Raw genomic sequence first — 16,121 nt, 5'->3', positions numbered from 1 at the left:
AGCGCAGTGCAGTGTTGTGCTCTTTAACCGCAATCTGAACAGGAAAAAGTCGCAGTGATGTTTTTCTGCAAAAATAGTGATGTCCGGTACAGTAGCTCTCTGTTTTTCCTCATGTCTTGACAGCAGCAGCTCTGCAGACTGATGGAAATGTATAAAGGGGCTGGAGAGGAGTTCCTCCTCTATTAAAATGCATTATACCAGATGATGTTTGGTACTGAAGTTGTTTTTCACTCACACTCTGGTATCATTTTTCTCATCTGATGTTGAAAAAAAAAACCAAGTCATGATTTATTTTATTTTTATATTATATATGCTCCCAAATCATTAGCATGAAGACACGTTTCTGTGTTTAGAAGCAGCTGTAATTCAGTTAAACTGTGCAAAAAAAGGTCAGTACTTTTAACAATAGGTACATTTTTGCTGTATAAAACAAATCGTCATCATTCATCCTTAAAGTCAGGCGAAAACTACTGTATCCCCTTAACTCCATAGCACTGAAGTAGTAGAGCTTAACATTTGCCATGTTAGATAAACAATGGAGTCATCTCAAACACTAACGTGATTCCTGCTTGATGACGAGTCTGTGAAGTATACTGTTTTCCTGCCCCAGCCAATCACAAAAGGCCTGGTGGCGTGCTTACCAACAAACCCCTGCACTGTTGCATGATGAAACCGTATCAGTGGCAGCGAGTTATGGGGCTGGGCATTCCTGGCCATATGAGACACCAGTTCCAAGAAACTTGGTCTTAAGCTCCCCCATAAACACAGCACCAGCAATATTGTCTGCTAAATATAGGCTTTCCTCAGCCTTCTATCTGCCCGGCTCCCCATCTCACTCTCATCGCTCCAGTGTGGATTGCAGGAGTTGATCATGGATTAGCAATTTGCTGTTTGTTGGTTGTCTGGGGTCTTATAATCTCATGTACTCATACCGCTGTGTAAAATAATGAAGGTCTGGAGAAACTGAAACCTCAGACTGACAGCTGTTGCTTTCCTATCAGTCAAATTAGGCTATGGGTGGAGCGTGGCACCGTTGGTAAGTTGTAAAAATAAATCAACTACCAATAAAACCAGAGAAGAGAACATGCAGAAATAATTGGAAAGCCTTCACCTTTACTTACAGTGAAATGACTGTACTGATTTGTTATCACTCCCATGACAGGCAGACGTCAACCAGGTGTTGCAGCCTTGGTGGTAAAAAAAAACAAACAACAAAAAAAACAGCCTTTATTTGTAAAATGCAAACAACCATCTAATGTTCTAACTATGCAAGTCAAAGCATGCTGAACTGAAAGCATGCAATCACTCCAATCTCAGCCATTTGCTTCAGTGTGAAGCTGTGTCTTCAAGAGGCTGTGAACATAGTACTGTTCTGGCTCTGTATCTACAAAATGTTCCAGTTTCTTCACCGGCTAGTTGCTAAATGCCTGACTGATGCTTGGTGCTGGGCAGAAAGCGTACTGTAAGGTTTTAGGGCTTTTCAGCTGAAATCAGCTGCCTGCTGCATCTGACACTGATGAGAAGTTGCTGTAATATGGTAAAATGTTCCGTAGAGCTGAGAGAGCTTACCCTTTCACATACACAGTCCATTGATCCATTTTTTTTCATAAAAATATTGATTACAGCAGCTTCAAGTATAGCTTTTGCTCTCATCTGGACCAGTTCACAGTGATTAATGTTCAGTTCTGTTACTGGTACAGCCTGCAAAGTTTAGAGGCCAGTAATCCAGAGAACCTGTGAAACTGATGTTAGAGAAAAACCCTGAAGACAAGAAAAGATGATACTTAAATCTGTTTTCAGAAGTATTGCATTTGGTTTCCAATCTACAATAGAAAGTGATCTAGTTACGATGTACTATTAATGGTTCTCCAGCATCTTCAGATCAGAGTTTTCATGCTGTGACTGTACACAGCCCATCTCTGACATCATCTTTGTAACAGAGTTTCATTCCAGTGCAGGAAGTAAAAGACGACATGCGCCTAACATCATGACCCTCAGACTCTCTTTACAACGTTCAAAGCCACGAAGAAAGGAGCTCTTTGACATGACACATTGCAGCTCACTCAGACTGACTCTATGTGAGTTTTCTCAAACAGTTACAGACCTGTAATTCTCACACCATTTGGATCCCTGCTTGAATACACTTTTCCAGCTTTATTCATACTTTTTTACACATTTTCCCCTTCTATTCATCGTTTTTCTGTCAGTCGATCTCACGCTGACATTGGACTTCTGTCTCTTACTCTTTATCAGCCCTCTGTAAACCTCTTTTCCTCTCTTGCGGCCTCCTCACACTTGCACTCTGCAGCCTTGCTCTTTCCCTTCAGACATTTGACTGAGGGTCAGATTTACATTTAGAGGCACCCGGGATGTGTGCATATTTCAGAGGTGGACAGGTTGCTGTGATTTACTTAGCGCAAACAATGAAGAAGCATTCTGTTACTTCACACAAATTTGTGTATGTGTGTGTTCGTGGGGACTTCAGGAATCAGTGCAAAAGCGATTCATAACAGTCCGACGTCTTTTCTGCTGAAAATTGCTGAAATTGTTAGATATCACACAGCAATTTTGTGTGTATGATTGTTTGCTCCTATGCAGCTGTTTAAGTGTGTGTATTATTACTTACAAGGACCAATTAGCCTCATAATGACAGAATGATGTGGAAAATCCTTTAAAGTGGAACTGTGTTAAGATTTAGAATAAAAACTTAAGGCTGAGATTAAGCTATAAGAGAGGAGGGTTAAGGGAATAAATGTGGTCAATGAAAGTCCTCATAACTATAGTGCAACAAAGGGAAGTCATTACAGTAAATGATGTATTAGCGTAATGACTCACCCAGCCTGAGGCTTACGTTAGAAAAAAAAGCGATTTTTCCACTGAAACTCAGCAGCACAGCATCTGCTTTTTTAGCAGCTCAGAGGTGATGAGAGGCCTTGATGCTGCTTAATAGATTAATAAATTATCCCCATGGCAGTGTGTGCTTGATGTGTGTGTGAGTGCATGTGTGTGTGCAAGGAATGTGTTGCAGTCATTATAAGTTGCTCAGAATGACTGCGTCCGATAAATGTCAAAAATATATGTACTTTAAACTGGTTGTGTGAGGCTTAGCTGTAGTTAAGTCTTTAGCACTCCGTGTCCGCGTCTGCATTTTAAATAAAGTTGTGGTTTTGAATTAACTTTTCAAATGCAAAGCTCTGAAATTTCTAGTGTTTTTTGTGGCTTCAGTATGCAACCAGTGGTGGCTGAAGTAGAGCTACCTACATTTTTGATGGTATCATGCTGATTGCTCATTTACAGTAAACCAGCTGCAGCTATGGAAACACTTAATTACAACTTTTCAAACTGTGCACATTTCAGTGGGCCATGATTTATGAAAAGTTGCATAGATATGAAGCTTTACTGTAAAAAAGTAATACATTCTCAGAAAACATTAATAATAACAATAATAATAATAATAATAATAATAATAATATGTCTGCTAGTAGAGTATAATTGCAGTAAAGTAAATGACAAATTGTCAAAATTAATGAACTGTACTGCACGAAAGCACATATTAAGTGAAGTGGAATTGTACGTTTTTGCTGAGTTTATATACAAAAATGTACTTAATGTTTGAAAAAAGCTTTTCTTTTACACCATATTACTGTTTTCAATGCTTTGAAAGGTTGCAGCGTCTCTGGTGATAAATATCTCCCGCTCTTTATTGTTGTGAGACCAGCCTCCAGCCATTCATGGCTCACTTGAACTTTCTTCCATGATGGTTGACAAGAGTGTGTTGAAGTTCCCTTATTCTTTCTTTAGATCTCTTGAAATTACATGTTGCATTTCTAAAAACTGGCCACAAAATTAAAACCTTTTCCTCTTTTCCGTCTCAGAATGATGTCTTCTATGCAAGCAACTCCTCCTTTCCACCCCCCGTGTGAGGAAGAGGAAGCGATAGGCCAGGACAATGCGGCCTGGGCCACCGACAAGCGAGAGGGCGCAAAAGAGACGCCGTCCCCCTCCTCACATGACCAACCCCACCCGGACGAGCCGCAGCCAGTCAGAGAGAAGCTGACGGATGCAGAGTGGGAGAACATGGTGCCTGCTGCGATGGTGAGACTTGAATTACACACAGAGCTGAGAAATAAACCATATCTTATCTTGAGATATGTTGCTATAACTCAAATCCATAAAACAAATGTGGTTAGTGTGTGCGCAGAATGTACACACTCAGGGCACATGACTCATAAAACACCCATGAAATACATGCAGCGGTACACAGGTTGTACAAAATCTCATGCATAATGATGATTGTGCAGAATTGCATGCACAAACATGTGAAAGCAAGTATACACACACACACACACACACACACACACACACACACACACACACACACACACACACACACACACTGACACCCCAGTGGTCCACAGCGGTCTGTGTGCTGCAGGCAGTGCTGTAGGCAGCCCACGGAGGTTTCTTCTCTAGAGAGTTATAGCCCTTGGTTCTTCTCATCTCCACAGCCTGTTTTCTTGTGTGTGTGTGTGTGTGTGTGTGTGTGTGTGTGTGTGTGTGTGTGTGCGTGTGCGTGTGCGCACGCGTGCGCACGCGTGCACACGCGCTGAGGTGCTTGGCTTCAGGTTCTGTTGGTCCCTAATGAAAGAGGCGTGTTTGACTTCAGCCTCAGAGGAAAGTGGAAAGTTCTGAGAGTAAAGTTTCCTCAGATGTCAATGTTGTGGCAGAATACATTTAATATTTCCCAGACAAAAGTCCTACTCATTTTCTACAATAATTAGAATTTTGGATGGTCTGATTTCAAATGTTCAAACTGTCTTTTGCTGTTTTGAGAGTATAATCCGAAGTGCATAATAAGAACAATTAAGTATTAATAAAGTTATTTGAAAATGTACCTTCACTTAGCATCAGTGTCATGATTCAAAGATAGCAAAAAGTTCCTGAGTCCTTGAAGCAGACGCACACCTTCTTTTTATATCACCCTGTTATGCTAAGTTGTCACATACTGTACACACTCTCGCTGAACATGACCACCCTCCTCATGGGTGACCACAGGAGACTAACAGGAATCTATGGAGCAATCATTTTCTAAAGTGTGTTCTGAATTTGGAAAAAAGAGAAAGAAAAGGTAGTTTTTGTGTACTGAGCTTCCAGAAAGGTAGCCAGAGGATAAAGTGGTAGCATCACACAAAATATCATTAAATGAGTAAAATATGAATATTGAAGAGGGACAAGCTGAGGGCAGAAAAGGTGAAACACCATCCTGCTTCACTTCATCTTGCCAGGGACAGTTTGGTCAATACATGCATCTCTTTTTCAGATTTTTATTGAATGTCTCTTGCATGATAAAAGTCCCGTATAAGAAATTATTTTCCTCACTGTGTAACACAGTTGTTTCAAACAAACAAATTGCTATAGATATGCTTCACCAAATATTTCATTTCTACATAGAAGCATAAAGTCTTTGCATGCAGTTACTGATCAGATCAGGGTTCAGTGCCTTGCTCAAGGAAAATTTACAACAGGCGTATTTCAGGCGTAGTCGTGGACATTGTCTGCTGCAGACACTGTGTGTGTGACCTTTTGGTTTATAATACGATCTGATGATCAGACCTTCTTGCCTTTACCGCGCTGCTTGTATAACTCCTGAGCAGCATTATGTACGAACCTGAAAAACACACCTTAACGATCCACGAGTGACACACTATCTCCTAATCCTCATTACAGAGGCATCTTCCGCTTAAAGACAAAGTGCACAACGGGGCCTCCTGGAGCCATTTCAAGGGCGTCTTAAGATCCCGCTGTTAGCCAAAGCCCCTTGTCTTTGAAACATAAGCCTCCTAAAGTTCTTGGAGATCCCCCCACTCTGTAAGGGGAGGAGAAAGCGTCCAGAAATAGCCCCGGTGTTAGAACACCTGTGCTAAAGTGTCTGTTGTGTGGGACAATGTGGTCGTCTTGAAGGGCTTATCTTCTTGGTAAAAATAGACCCTTGTGCCTCTCCGCTGAACCCAGCGGAGCAAACAGCAGTGGGATGGAAACACAGGTCATGCAGCAGGAAATCCTTATTCAAATTTTCAGTGGCAACATACGCCGACGTGTGTTTAATTGTGCAATAATAGATTCAACAGTGACATCTCTAAGCTAATCTATGCTAAGAAAGCATCAGCTACATCCAAAAGAACAATGTAAGCATGCAGTGAAGAAGTAGAGAATTGCGAGATGTATGTTTTTTTTTCTTCCCAGCATGCATTTTACCATCATGTACAAAAGCTTCGTAATAAAACCTGCATCAGTGATTTTTTCCAGAAGTTCTAGCTTTGTTCTCTTGTGTGCTGCCTCCTCACAGGACAACGAAAGCAGTAAAGGCTGCTCAGTCTACTCCTACCGGAATAACTCTACCTCTCCACCCAAGCCAGAGGAGTTTTCCAGGGATCGCGGGGAGCCAATGATTGGCCTCACCTTCGGGACGCCGGAACGCCGTAAAGGAAGCCTGGCAGACGTGGTGGACACACTGAAACAGAAGAAGCTCGTGGAGCTGACCAAGACAGAGCAAGATGGTAGGCAAAAGTCCCCAGCTTAATGTGTGTGTGCGTGTGTGTGTCTGTGTTAGCTGTAATGGGGGCCACTCTTCCAATTTGAAACATCACTGGACCCTCTGGCTGTTGTCATATGAAAAGCATGCATCTCCAACATATAAACTTAAATAGATCTAAGCGAAGCGGACTTGTTTTATTTTAGCGTCAAAGCTTTTTTGGCTTTATCTTTAATGGCTTTTGAGATAAGACATTTTATTAGCTCGTGAGGATTTGAAAAGTGGTGTAAACTCCTTATAGGGCCTCACAGCAAGAAGGCCGCCGGTTCGATCCCCGGGTCGGACGGGGCCTTTCTGTGTGAAGTTTGCATGTTCTTCCCGTGCATGCGTGGGTTCTCTCCAGCTTCCTCCCACAGACCAAAAACATGCTCATTAGCTTAATTGGTGACTCTAAATTGTCCTTAGGTGTGAATGTGAGCATGAATGCTTGTCTGTCTCTATATGTTGTCCTGTGATCGGCTGGCGACCGGTTCAGGGTGTACTTCGCCTCTCGCCCGTTGACAGCTGGGATAGGCTCCAGCCCCCCCACAACCCCGAAAAGGATAGTCGGGTATAGAAAATGGATGGATGGATGTAAACTCCTTATTTCTTGGAGCTACGTAATCTCATGTTTTTGAGTGTGAACAGAAGTCGAGCCCTAACTTTACTAACATCTTTGACTGCACTGATATAATAATTTGCACACTGAAGTAGCATAGAATGATGTAATATTAAAGTCATTTTCTGACTCTAATTTATTTTTACATAATTTTGAATAAGACAGCTCTGCTCTGAAAAACTTTTACTTATATTGTCAGCTAGAAAGATAGAGCAATGCAACCGAACAGCCGCCCATAAACAGCAAGTGAACGTGCTGATCTTTATCTCTAATAACAGCTGACTACACAGACAAGACATACTGGCATTCTAGCAAAATAAGACACAGATTTCAGCTTTAAGTTTAACCATGTGACACACAGTTAACATTTTTGCCCTGGATAAAGAGAGTTTACTCCCTCATATGTAATAAACAGGATGCTGCTGTCTCTCATTTATTCCTCACCCTCACACGATGTAAAGCGTCAAACAGCCTTACCTGTATTTTGTTTTCCCTTTCTGAACACATCCTCTCCAGAGGATCTTTGAACATCTAAAATTACAACTGACAGATCCCTCGCTTGTTAGATCACAATATCAATCAGTGAAAACACTAGTTTCCCTTTCTCGTCTGCTCCTCTGATCTGCAGCGCTCACACAGGAAAGCGCTGGAGTCTCCCAGCATGCCTTGGCTTGCCCCTTCCCAGCCGACAGCAAGCCAGATCTAAAACCATCTAACACCCCTCTTTACTGTTATGTGCACATAGTAATCATGATGATATCAGTGGGGTGCTTGATCTCTCTCATTTAAAGGTTTTACTTTGTTATTGATACAGTAAAGTGGGCCAGAATGGAACAGCCAGAGGCGTAATACAGTACACAGTGTCTTTAGTTGAAAGATAGGTAGCTTGGCCTCTTATGTACAGTACGGGAACTGGTTTGAAAGGAAAAACCTGTGAGTTCCAGTGTGTGTGTGTGTGTGTGTGTGTGTGTGTGTGTGTGTGTGTGTGTGTGTGTGTGTGTGTGTGTGTGTGTGTGTGTGTTGTGACATCCTCCTGTCAAATCAAAGGGGACGTGAGTGGAGGGAAGTGCTGGGGGACAACTTTAAGTGTTTGTCTTCTTTTCACCTGTTTTTCCATCACATGTGTAGCTTTCTCCTCTCCCACCCTCACAAGACTCCACTCCGCTAAGCTTCTTTTTAATCTTATGCATTATATATATATATTATTAATATTCCTGATCACATGTGAGCAACGTGAGCTAAACTTCCTTTAATTTTCTCAGGATTATTTGTCTCTTATTGAGAATATTTCATGCTTTTTATTTGGAGGGAGTCATGTGACTCTTAACTTCTTTTAGACTGTGTGTACATTTTAAAGTCTCTTAAATTTTATTTAATTGTTTTCTTATTGTCTTACAAAACATTATAATCCCTAGAAATGGAAGTAATGTGATCACAAATAGCACACAAAAGACTACTTACTAAACACTGACTGTGTGACAACAAAATAGCATACATACTAACAGGGGCGTCTTCTTGAATTTGAGGTTCCATTATTTATGATTTTGGTGTATTATAGTGTATTAGTGATATTAGTGTAGACCATATACGTGTGTGTGTGTGTGTGTGTGTGTGTGTGTGTGTGTGTGTATGTATGTATGTATACACATACATATACATATATAGTCACTGCAAAGGCAAGCTGTAGTTTTGCTTAAAGTCAGTCAGATCAGCAGTGATCAGCAACAATAAAGCAACAGCACCACAGTTTTCCTGTAAAAATAGCCTGAAATATTTCACCCATTGATGCCCAAAAATGACTCAGATTTCATGCACATTTTTCCTCTTCCTTGGGGAGAAAAAGAAGACAAAAACCACAGCTTGCTATCGAGTTCGGCTCTTCTTTTGCTAATTAGCAGAGCTGCTATCCCGGCAGGCCCGGTGGCATTGATCACTCTTTAGCTAAGAGAAAAACAAAAGAGATAAACATGTGAAATATATCCAGAAACACTGAACCATGAGGCGTGAATAATAATGAGGCATGAATAACCGTGGGCCTTGTAAACACTGATGTAAATTGCTGAGCTCCTTGAGGATGCAATGTAAAAATGTCTTTCATGCACTGCTGTGGTAATGCAGTTCATTTAGAGCCTAACCCCACATATGGAGATTGACAAGTACCTCTGCTTTTTTCTCTTAATGAGTTTAGTGAAAATGAGAGGAGGTGATCAATAGATGGCTGCAGCTGAATGCTTCATTAAGCGAGGTCCTCTTTAGTGGCAAACAGTTGCATTCAAAACTGTCGAGCAGTAAATCTCCACACCCTTTTTCTTTTTGTCATTTTATTAATTTGTTGGAATAACGCTCCTTCATTTTGTGACAAATTTCACGGTTTGATGATGGGATTGCTATTTCTCACTCCCTTTCTGTGTCTATCCTTCAACTTCAGGAACCTTTGAAATCACTTTTGGCACATTTTTGGAAACCCTCTTCAACAGGCAACCTTGCTCACATCCTGATTTAAAGCTTTGTTGTGTGTTACTGGTAAAGGCAAAGCGTTAGCTGTCAGATTTTTTGTTTCGTTAAAAGAATGTAATGCACACAGGAGTGCAAGGCCATCCTGGTAAATAGGCTTATGCACTGATTCCCGCTGTGGATCGTGTTGTATTTCAAGCGTTGCACGGCAGAAAGCTCCACAGGTTTGTTCTGCATTTGCTCCGGGTCTTTTTTCCGTCTCTTCAGTGGCACGTGCTCACTTCAACTGACACTTAAAACACGGTTTTGTTCAGAATCCTCTTCTACTACGACCAGATTTGATCATCTGCGCTGAAATGGCAAGCACATTAAAGCATGAACAATGCTGTCCCTTGCCTTGTTCTCCGCCTCCTGCTGAAAAGGGTTCAGTCAGAGGCGCTCTCCCAGGTTAGATTGGCTGTATGATCAAATGGAGCGGACCCTATTAGCCACTGAGCACTCACTTAGCCTACCATGGCTGACCCCTCTGTGTGCTGTAGCCCTGAGCTAAAGTGCGGATGATGTCGTTGTTAGCCCTCGTGCTGTTCTCACCCCCTGTCGGCACGCTGTTAGCTGTCCGCTACTCAGAGGAGTCCTAAGTGCCTGTGACAGTTCTAATGAATAGACATGGCCTCGCTTTGCAATGTGCTAGTTTTTTTTTTTGTTTTTTTTTCACCCAACTGCCACCTTAGCTTTTAGAACCTTTATCAGGAACACTTTAAGATTGTGTATAGCCACGCAGCTGGTTGCTGCAAACACGTCCTTTCTGCCTGGACTTTCACAACGCACAAGCCAAGAGGGTGAAGGTCTCACATTTTGCATTCATGTTTGGTTGGTCCTGCATTGTGCGAAGGTTTAGATATGCTTACTGCAGACAAAAGGCGTCCTCTGTACTGTTAAAGCACTTAGCACTTATTAAACTAGTAGGCAGGTTGCTGAATAAAATGTTCAAGGCCGGGATGAGGGAACATCAGAAGAAAAAATGTGGGCACCAGACATGCCGTGGAATGGAAACACTCCTCCGTCCTCTGTCATTTTGTAGCTAAAAGTGAGAGATCGAGAAGATGAGAAATAAAATCCTGTAATAAACAGAGACATAAACAATAAGCGGTCTCTTAACATGGATAGGGCTCTTGTTAGCGATCATTAATCTGAATTCACCTTCTCTCCTTGAGCCCTCCATACAAAAAGGGAAAAAGTAGTGAGGAGTGGACACATTTATCTGAATGCCAAACCAAACCATTCTGCCTGATACACATTAAACCAAGTGAAGTGTGTAATCAAGCTCCCTCAGTTTTGATGACTGAATTATCATTATCTGTATTGTTGTGCCTCCCGGGCCCGGACCCGCCGTTAACAGGGCCTGGCATGGGCACAGTGCCCTCATGCCAACTTAGTCAGCCATCTAATGTGCCTAGAGCAGCTCTGGCGCCTGGCAAACACTTAACATCACTCTAATCCCTGCTTACACTTGAGCTCATATGAATTACTGTACAATTCGCATGTTTCATTTGCAAATGAGATTGGGCTCAATTACTGCCACACTGTACCGCTGCAGAGTGGTTATAAAATGGACACCTGTGTTACTTATTTATGAATTTGACAACTAAGTACTTAAAGTGGACTGGAGTTAAGTCTCAGGCTTCTCCTAAGTGCTGCAGATGATATAAGAACAACACATCTGCTGTTGTCTAGTTTGGAGACGGAAGCACGGAGACTGACTGGCGAGAAAGAGGCTTCAAGTCAAACAGACTCACGGATTTGATGGGACATGGCTCATGTTTTTTCATGATCATTGAACATTCACAGCGTTGACAGGCAGTCAGACGCTATTTGACGGTTACCCATCACTCTGAAGGGGCATTGGCCTGAGAGACTCGTGCATAAGTCATTGCATTGAAGCTGTATTTAATTTACTATGATATTTGTTATAGATCCTGAGAACACATGGTTTTTTTTCAAGAGAAAAACGGCAGATTTTGTAGATACCTCAAGGCCCCATCATGTACTGTAGAAATGGGCAACATCACAACTTCCAATCTGGCATGTGTAGCAACACGATGTGACGGTGCATGTCTGGGATCCAACAAACCCAGCTCCCTTTTCAGAAGTCATCATGACTGTCTTGAATTGATTCATTTTTGCGGAAACTTGAACTCATAATTAGATGCAAAACACTAAGCCATTTTCCCTTTTTGTCTGCCCAGTGTCCTGTTTCAGCTGGAAATATGTCGAATTATAAAAGCAATGCAAGAATAAAGGTCCTGTAAACATGTTTTCTCAATCAACTTCTTATGATGAGAGATGGGATATGAACTCAAATAGTTTTTCACGAAAAATAGTTTGGGTTATTTAAACTGTCAAATCTGGTGACAGCTGAGCGGCTGTTGGCTCGTTTTGCCAATTGTGGCCATTATCTGGATTTCTGAAGCATTAAACTCTTTAAAATAATACCTAAGATTTTTTTTTTTTTTAGTTATTTATGTTACTTCAGTCATGAGTATTTAATGTCCTCCAATTTTTGGTAGATTTAAAACACTAAAAGTCAAAGCCATTTGAATAATATTAAACACATAAATTAACAGTGTGAACTACAAGCCACTTACTGTGTATAATCAGTCCTGTGTCCTCTTGCAGCATCTGTTTTACGGCATCCTGTATCATGCCAAAGCATACCAGATCCACCACTCCACCGCTGCAGTGTGATGTTTTGCCTTGTCAATACGTGAAAAGAACACGTTCTGCAGTCAAGCTAGCAAAAACATGAGAAACATTTAAGGTGACTATCTCAGTTTTATTAGAGTTATGCATCTAAGCTACTCAGTTAGGTTTAGTAAAAGATCACGCTTTGGGGTGTTTTACAGGGCAGCCTGTGTTTGACCCATCCATCCACCATGACCCCCTTCTTAAGCACACTTTGTCGCTCTTTATGCTATGATTGTCTCTTGTCATTATTGCCCCCTGCTGGTTTGGCACCTTCATACCCTCATGTGCGTTTCACGCGTGGGGAGGCAAAATGTCACAGGCTGCCCTCTGTGTGTGTGTGAACAGTGTGTCTGTTACACTCTTTGACACCAGTTTCATGAGCCTCATCTGACAGTGTGTTGTCCAGGTTGGAGGAGTCTGCACTGTGTCTTGAGTTGAGGCCAGGCCAGAGCTGGGCACCCCATCACCCATGTAATGGCTTCCCCAGCTGGAGGAGGAGGTCAGAGTGAGGCCAAGCCTGCTTCTAACCCCACTCCTGTGTGACAATAGAGACATTCTGCCAGGCTTTGCTTTGTTCTCTCTCACTGCTGAAAGCCTGTTTCAACACTTCCAGTCTAGTTAGTTGGTGAGTTTAGAACAACGTATAATCATGTGCATCTTCAGCTGGTGGAGCTCTGTGTGTCCAGCATCAAAACCTGTGCCTGCTAGCGCTTAGCCAGGAGACTCCTTTTGTTACAGGGGATGGATCTTCTTAGCTGCTAGCTCAGGCCTGTCAGCAGCACTGTTTGAAGGTCAAACCATCTGAGGCTTTTTCAGCTAAGCTGCAGATGAAGTTATAGTGCATGACCGAACTTCGAACTCAAACATGCCCTTTGAGCCCAGTGTGTGTGTGTGTGTGTGTGTGTGTGTGTGTGTGTGTGTGTGTGTGTGTGTGTGTGTGTGTGTGTGTGTGTGAGGGCTTATGGACTCATACACTCAGGTGGAAGCAGTTGTGATGACAGCTTAACAGGCGAGGTGGGTCAGCCCCGAGAGTTAAGCTTATTGGCTAATTAACAAGGCCTTGGCTCTGGCACTATGTTTGCCATCCACTATGGGATTGGTAGCTTGAGCTGTGATTATGTGCAGGTAGAGGCTTTGTGTGTGTGTGTGTGTGTGTGTGTGTGTGTGTGTGTGTGTGTGTGTGTGTGTGTGTGTGTGTGTGTGCGTGTGTGCGTGTGTGCGCACATGCACCAGCATTTGGGATGCTGGTGCATAAACACTGTGCCAACTCACCACATTAGGGGCAGCACTGTGCACGTATTTTTTCCAAACATAAGCTTCATTCTTAAATCTTGGACGTTGAATCTACTTTTGCACATCCCTGTGTTTGGTGGTCAGTGCTGCTCTCCTCAGCTCTGCCAACAGGCCCACTCCCCCTGGACTTTTTGTGGTTGGATTCAATCTCCTCCTCTGTAATTGATAGGGATCTCTTTACTAATGATTAGCCACAGCCAGTGGGTCTTGCAAATACAGTGTGTGGGATATGCCTGGTAGCCCTCTGCTGCTCAGTTTGGCTGCTGGCCAGCCAGCATATGGTACGAGCGCATGCAATGTGGTTTGTCAGAACAGTGTTGAATGCTGTCCAAAAGAATCAGATTAAATTGTGATTTTATCAAGTCCTGCTTTTTTGCTAGGATTTCAGCCAAATCGTCGACCTGATAATTTAGCATCCGACAAAAGCCAATATGATATGACTGTAAAAAAAAAAGCAACATACGTCATGTTTGAAACCAGTGGAGTGTGTCTGACACAGCTCTACAAAGATGTAGACTTTTATCTGCTGAAATACAAACTGTTGTCTCTGTTGAATTGTCACACACATGGCTTTGAAATACAGAATGCTGCAGCTTTAATGAAGTCATCATTTGTCCAAAATTGGTGTGATAATTTCAGTTGTTTATGGTTCAATGTTTCGAGAATTTTAACTTTTTTAGATGGAAAAAGTATGTGACTTTATATTTTATTTGGATATTGGAAATAATAATACAAATAGTGTAAGATTTATAGAGATACCATTAGCAGCACAAATTCTTAATCTGAAGAGCTCTGGTGCATAATCTGAAGCATTTTCTGAACATTGCTTCACTGTAAAAGATGGTTAACATCATCTCCTGGATGCAGGAAGGACTGCAACTTTTGCAGGTGTGGAAACAGGAAAATTAAGGTCCAAATGTAGTTACTATGTAAAAAACCAAAACGATTAGCCCTAATTAAAGTGCATTGATCAGATTTCTGCTAAAACTGTTGTTTCTGCCTTTCAATGCAAAGTGGCTGTTGAAACACCTTATTGCAAAACTATTTCATGAACAGTCTTTTAGCTGGTTTTGGTGCCTTATTGCAGTTGATGGTAGCTTCGTCAAAATTGGAGCAGAGGGGCTAGCTGGGGGTTGAGGCGGCTATGTTGGATCCACTTTCCTTTGCTCCTCTTTGGTCAGCTGTGGAGCGGTTGTCGACTCGGCCCAGAGTCTCCAGCGGCCCCCCTTGCTGATATTTGGCTCCCTGACCCCCCAATCTCTCCTCTATGACCTAAACCAAAGGGTCCACCCACATCAGCTCCCCGGAGGGCCCGACCCAAAACAACGCTCCTATTGTGTCTGAACCACACATTGCGCTGTATGTATGTATGTGTGTGTCTGCATCAGTGTGTGTGCATGTGCGCTAAGTAGGTTAGGGTTTCATATATCATACCTAAAGTGGAACCAGAAGCTCTGGTCTTGAACTGGTGTTTTGGAAGCGTGCACTGGACAAAGAAGCAATTTTTCACTCTGGATGGGAGTTTATTCAGGATCCAGTTGTTTTGTTTCATCAAAAAACAGAGATTTTAAAATTCAATGATACAGCAAAGTGGATAAATCTCAAACTAAACCAAAATCTTTATAATTGAAGAGCCATTCAAGTGTGTCCAAGCACTTTGAGTCGGCATTAATGTGAAGTTTGGGTCCATCAAATCTAAATTATGCAAACATTTCACCAACGGGTTTCTCTAAGAACACACCAACATTAGTTCTAGAAGATAAAATAATTTCTACTTTTAAACGGACCATTCATGTTTACTTTATTTTCAATAAAAGGAAAAAATGTGACAGGAGACAAAAGGAAATAAAATATGAAACCACAATTTTAGATTTTAAGCTGAGAGAATCCAAAGTTTTGCTTTGGTTGCTTGTTTGTTCTCGATCAAACAAAGAGCTGAGGTGGTGAAACTGGAAAACATCAGGATAATTTTGGGCTTTTCGTCCTTTACAAGACAAGTGATAAATTAAATAAAATCAGCCACTATTAAGAGTCACCATTGGTCCAAATGTTGTCCTGTTAGTCTTTCAGTGCCTTGACGATGGTGCTGCCTGCAGCCACAGGGCCTTTCCTTGGTGGACAACGTGGTGTCCTTACGTTCGGACTGCAACGGTTGTTGGTATCGGAGCTGTAATGCAGGGCGGACCTGATCTCGTTGGCTGCACAGCGGGGATCAGCAGGCAGGCTTTTCTAGCATTAAGCTCACACCTTCGGTAGAAACACTATCCTTTGTCTAATTCAGGGTTGCAGGGTTTCAACCTGGCGCCTTCGGCAGCACGGCCACCTTATATCACATAAAGTACTTCATGCTGCTGGGAGGGAGTACTTTGTAAGTATTTTTAGCATGGGTGGCAGCAGTGGGAATCACGGCCCCAACCAGGCAAAGTTGGGGCCTGCTTT

General features: G+C 42.2%; 1 protein-coding gene across 1 annotated transcript in view; it reads left to right on the top strand.

Annotated features, from left to right (window-relative positions):
• LOC139337884 (transcription factor SOX-6-like) overlaps nt 1-16,121 on the top strand; it is a 104,343-nt gene that overhangs the window by 33,421 nt on the left and 54,801 nt on the right. Inside the window, exons 3-4 of the mRNA XM_070972711.1 lie at nt 3,876-4,095; nt 6,347-6,557. Of these exons, the coding sequence (XP_070828812.1) occupies nt 3,877-4,095; nt 6,347-6,557 (430 nt within the window). The 5' untranslated portion in view covers nt 3,876. The remainder of the gene's footprint in view (nt 1-3,875; nt 4,096-6,346; nt 6,558-16,121) is intronic.

The sequence above is a fragment of the Chaetodon trifascialis genome, chromosome 10 (genome assembly GCF_039877785.1).
Source record: "Chaetodon trifascialis isolate fChaTrf1 chromosome 10, fChaTrf1.hap1, whole genome shotgun sequence".
NCBI lineage: Eukaryota > Metazoa > Chordata > Actinopteri > Chaetodontiformes > Chaetodontidae > Chaetodon > Chaetodon trifascialis.
This window is presented reverse-complemented; position numbering and strand designations above follow the sequence as displayed.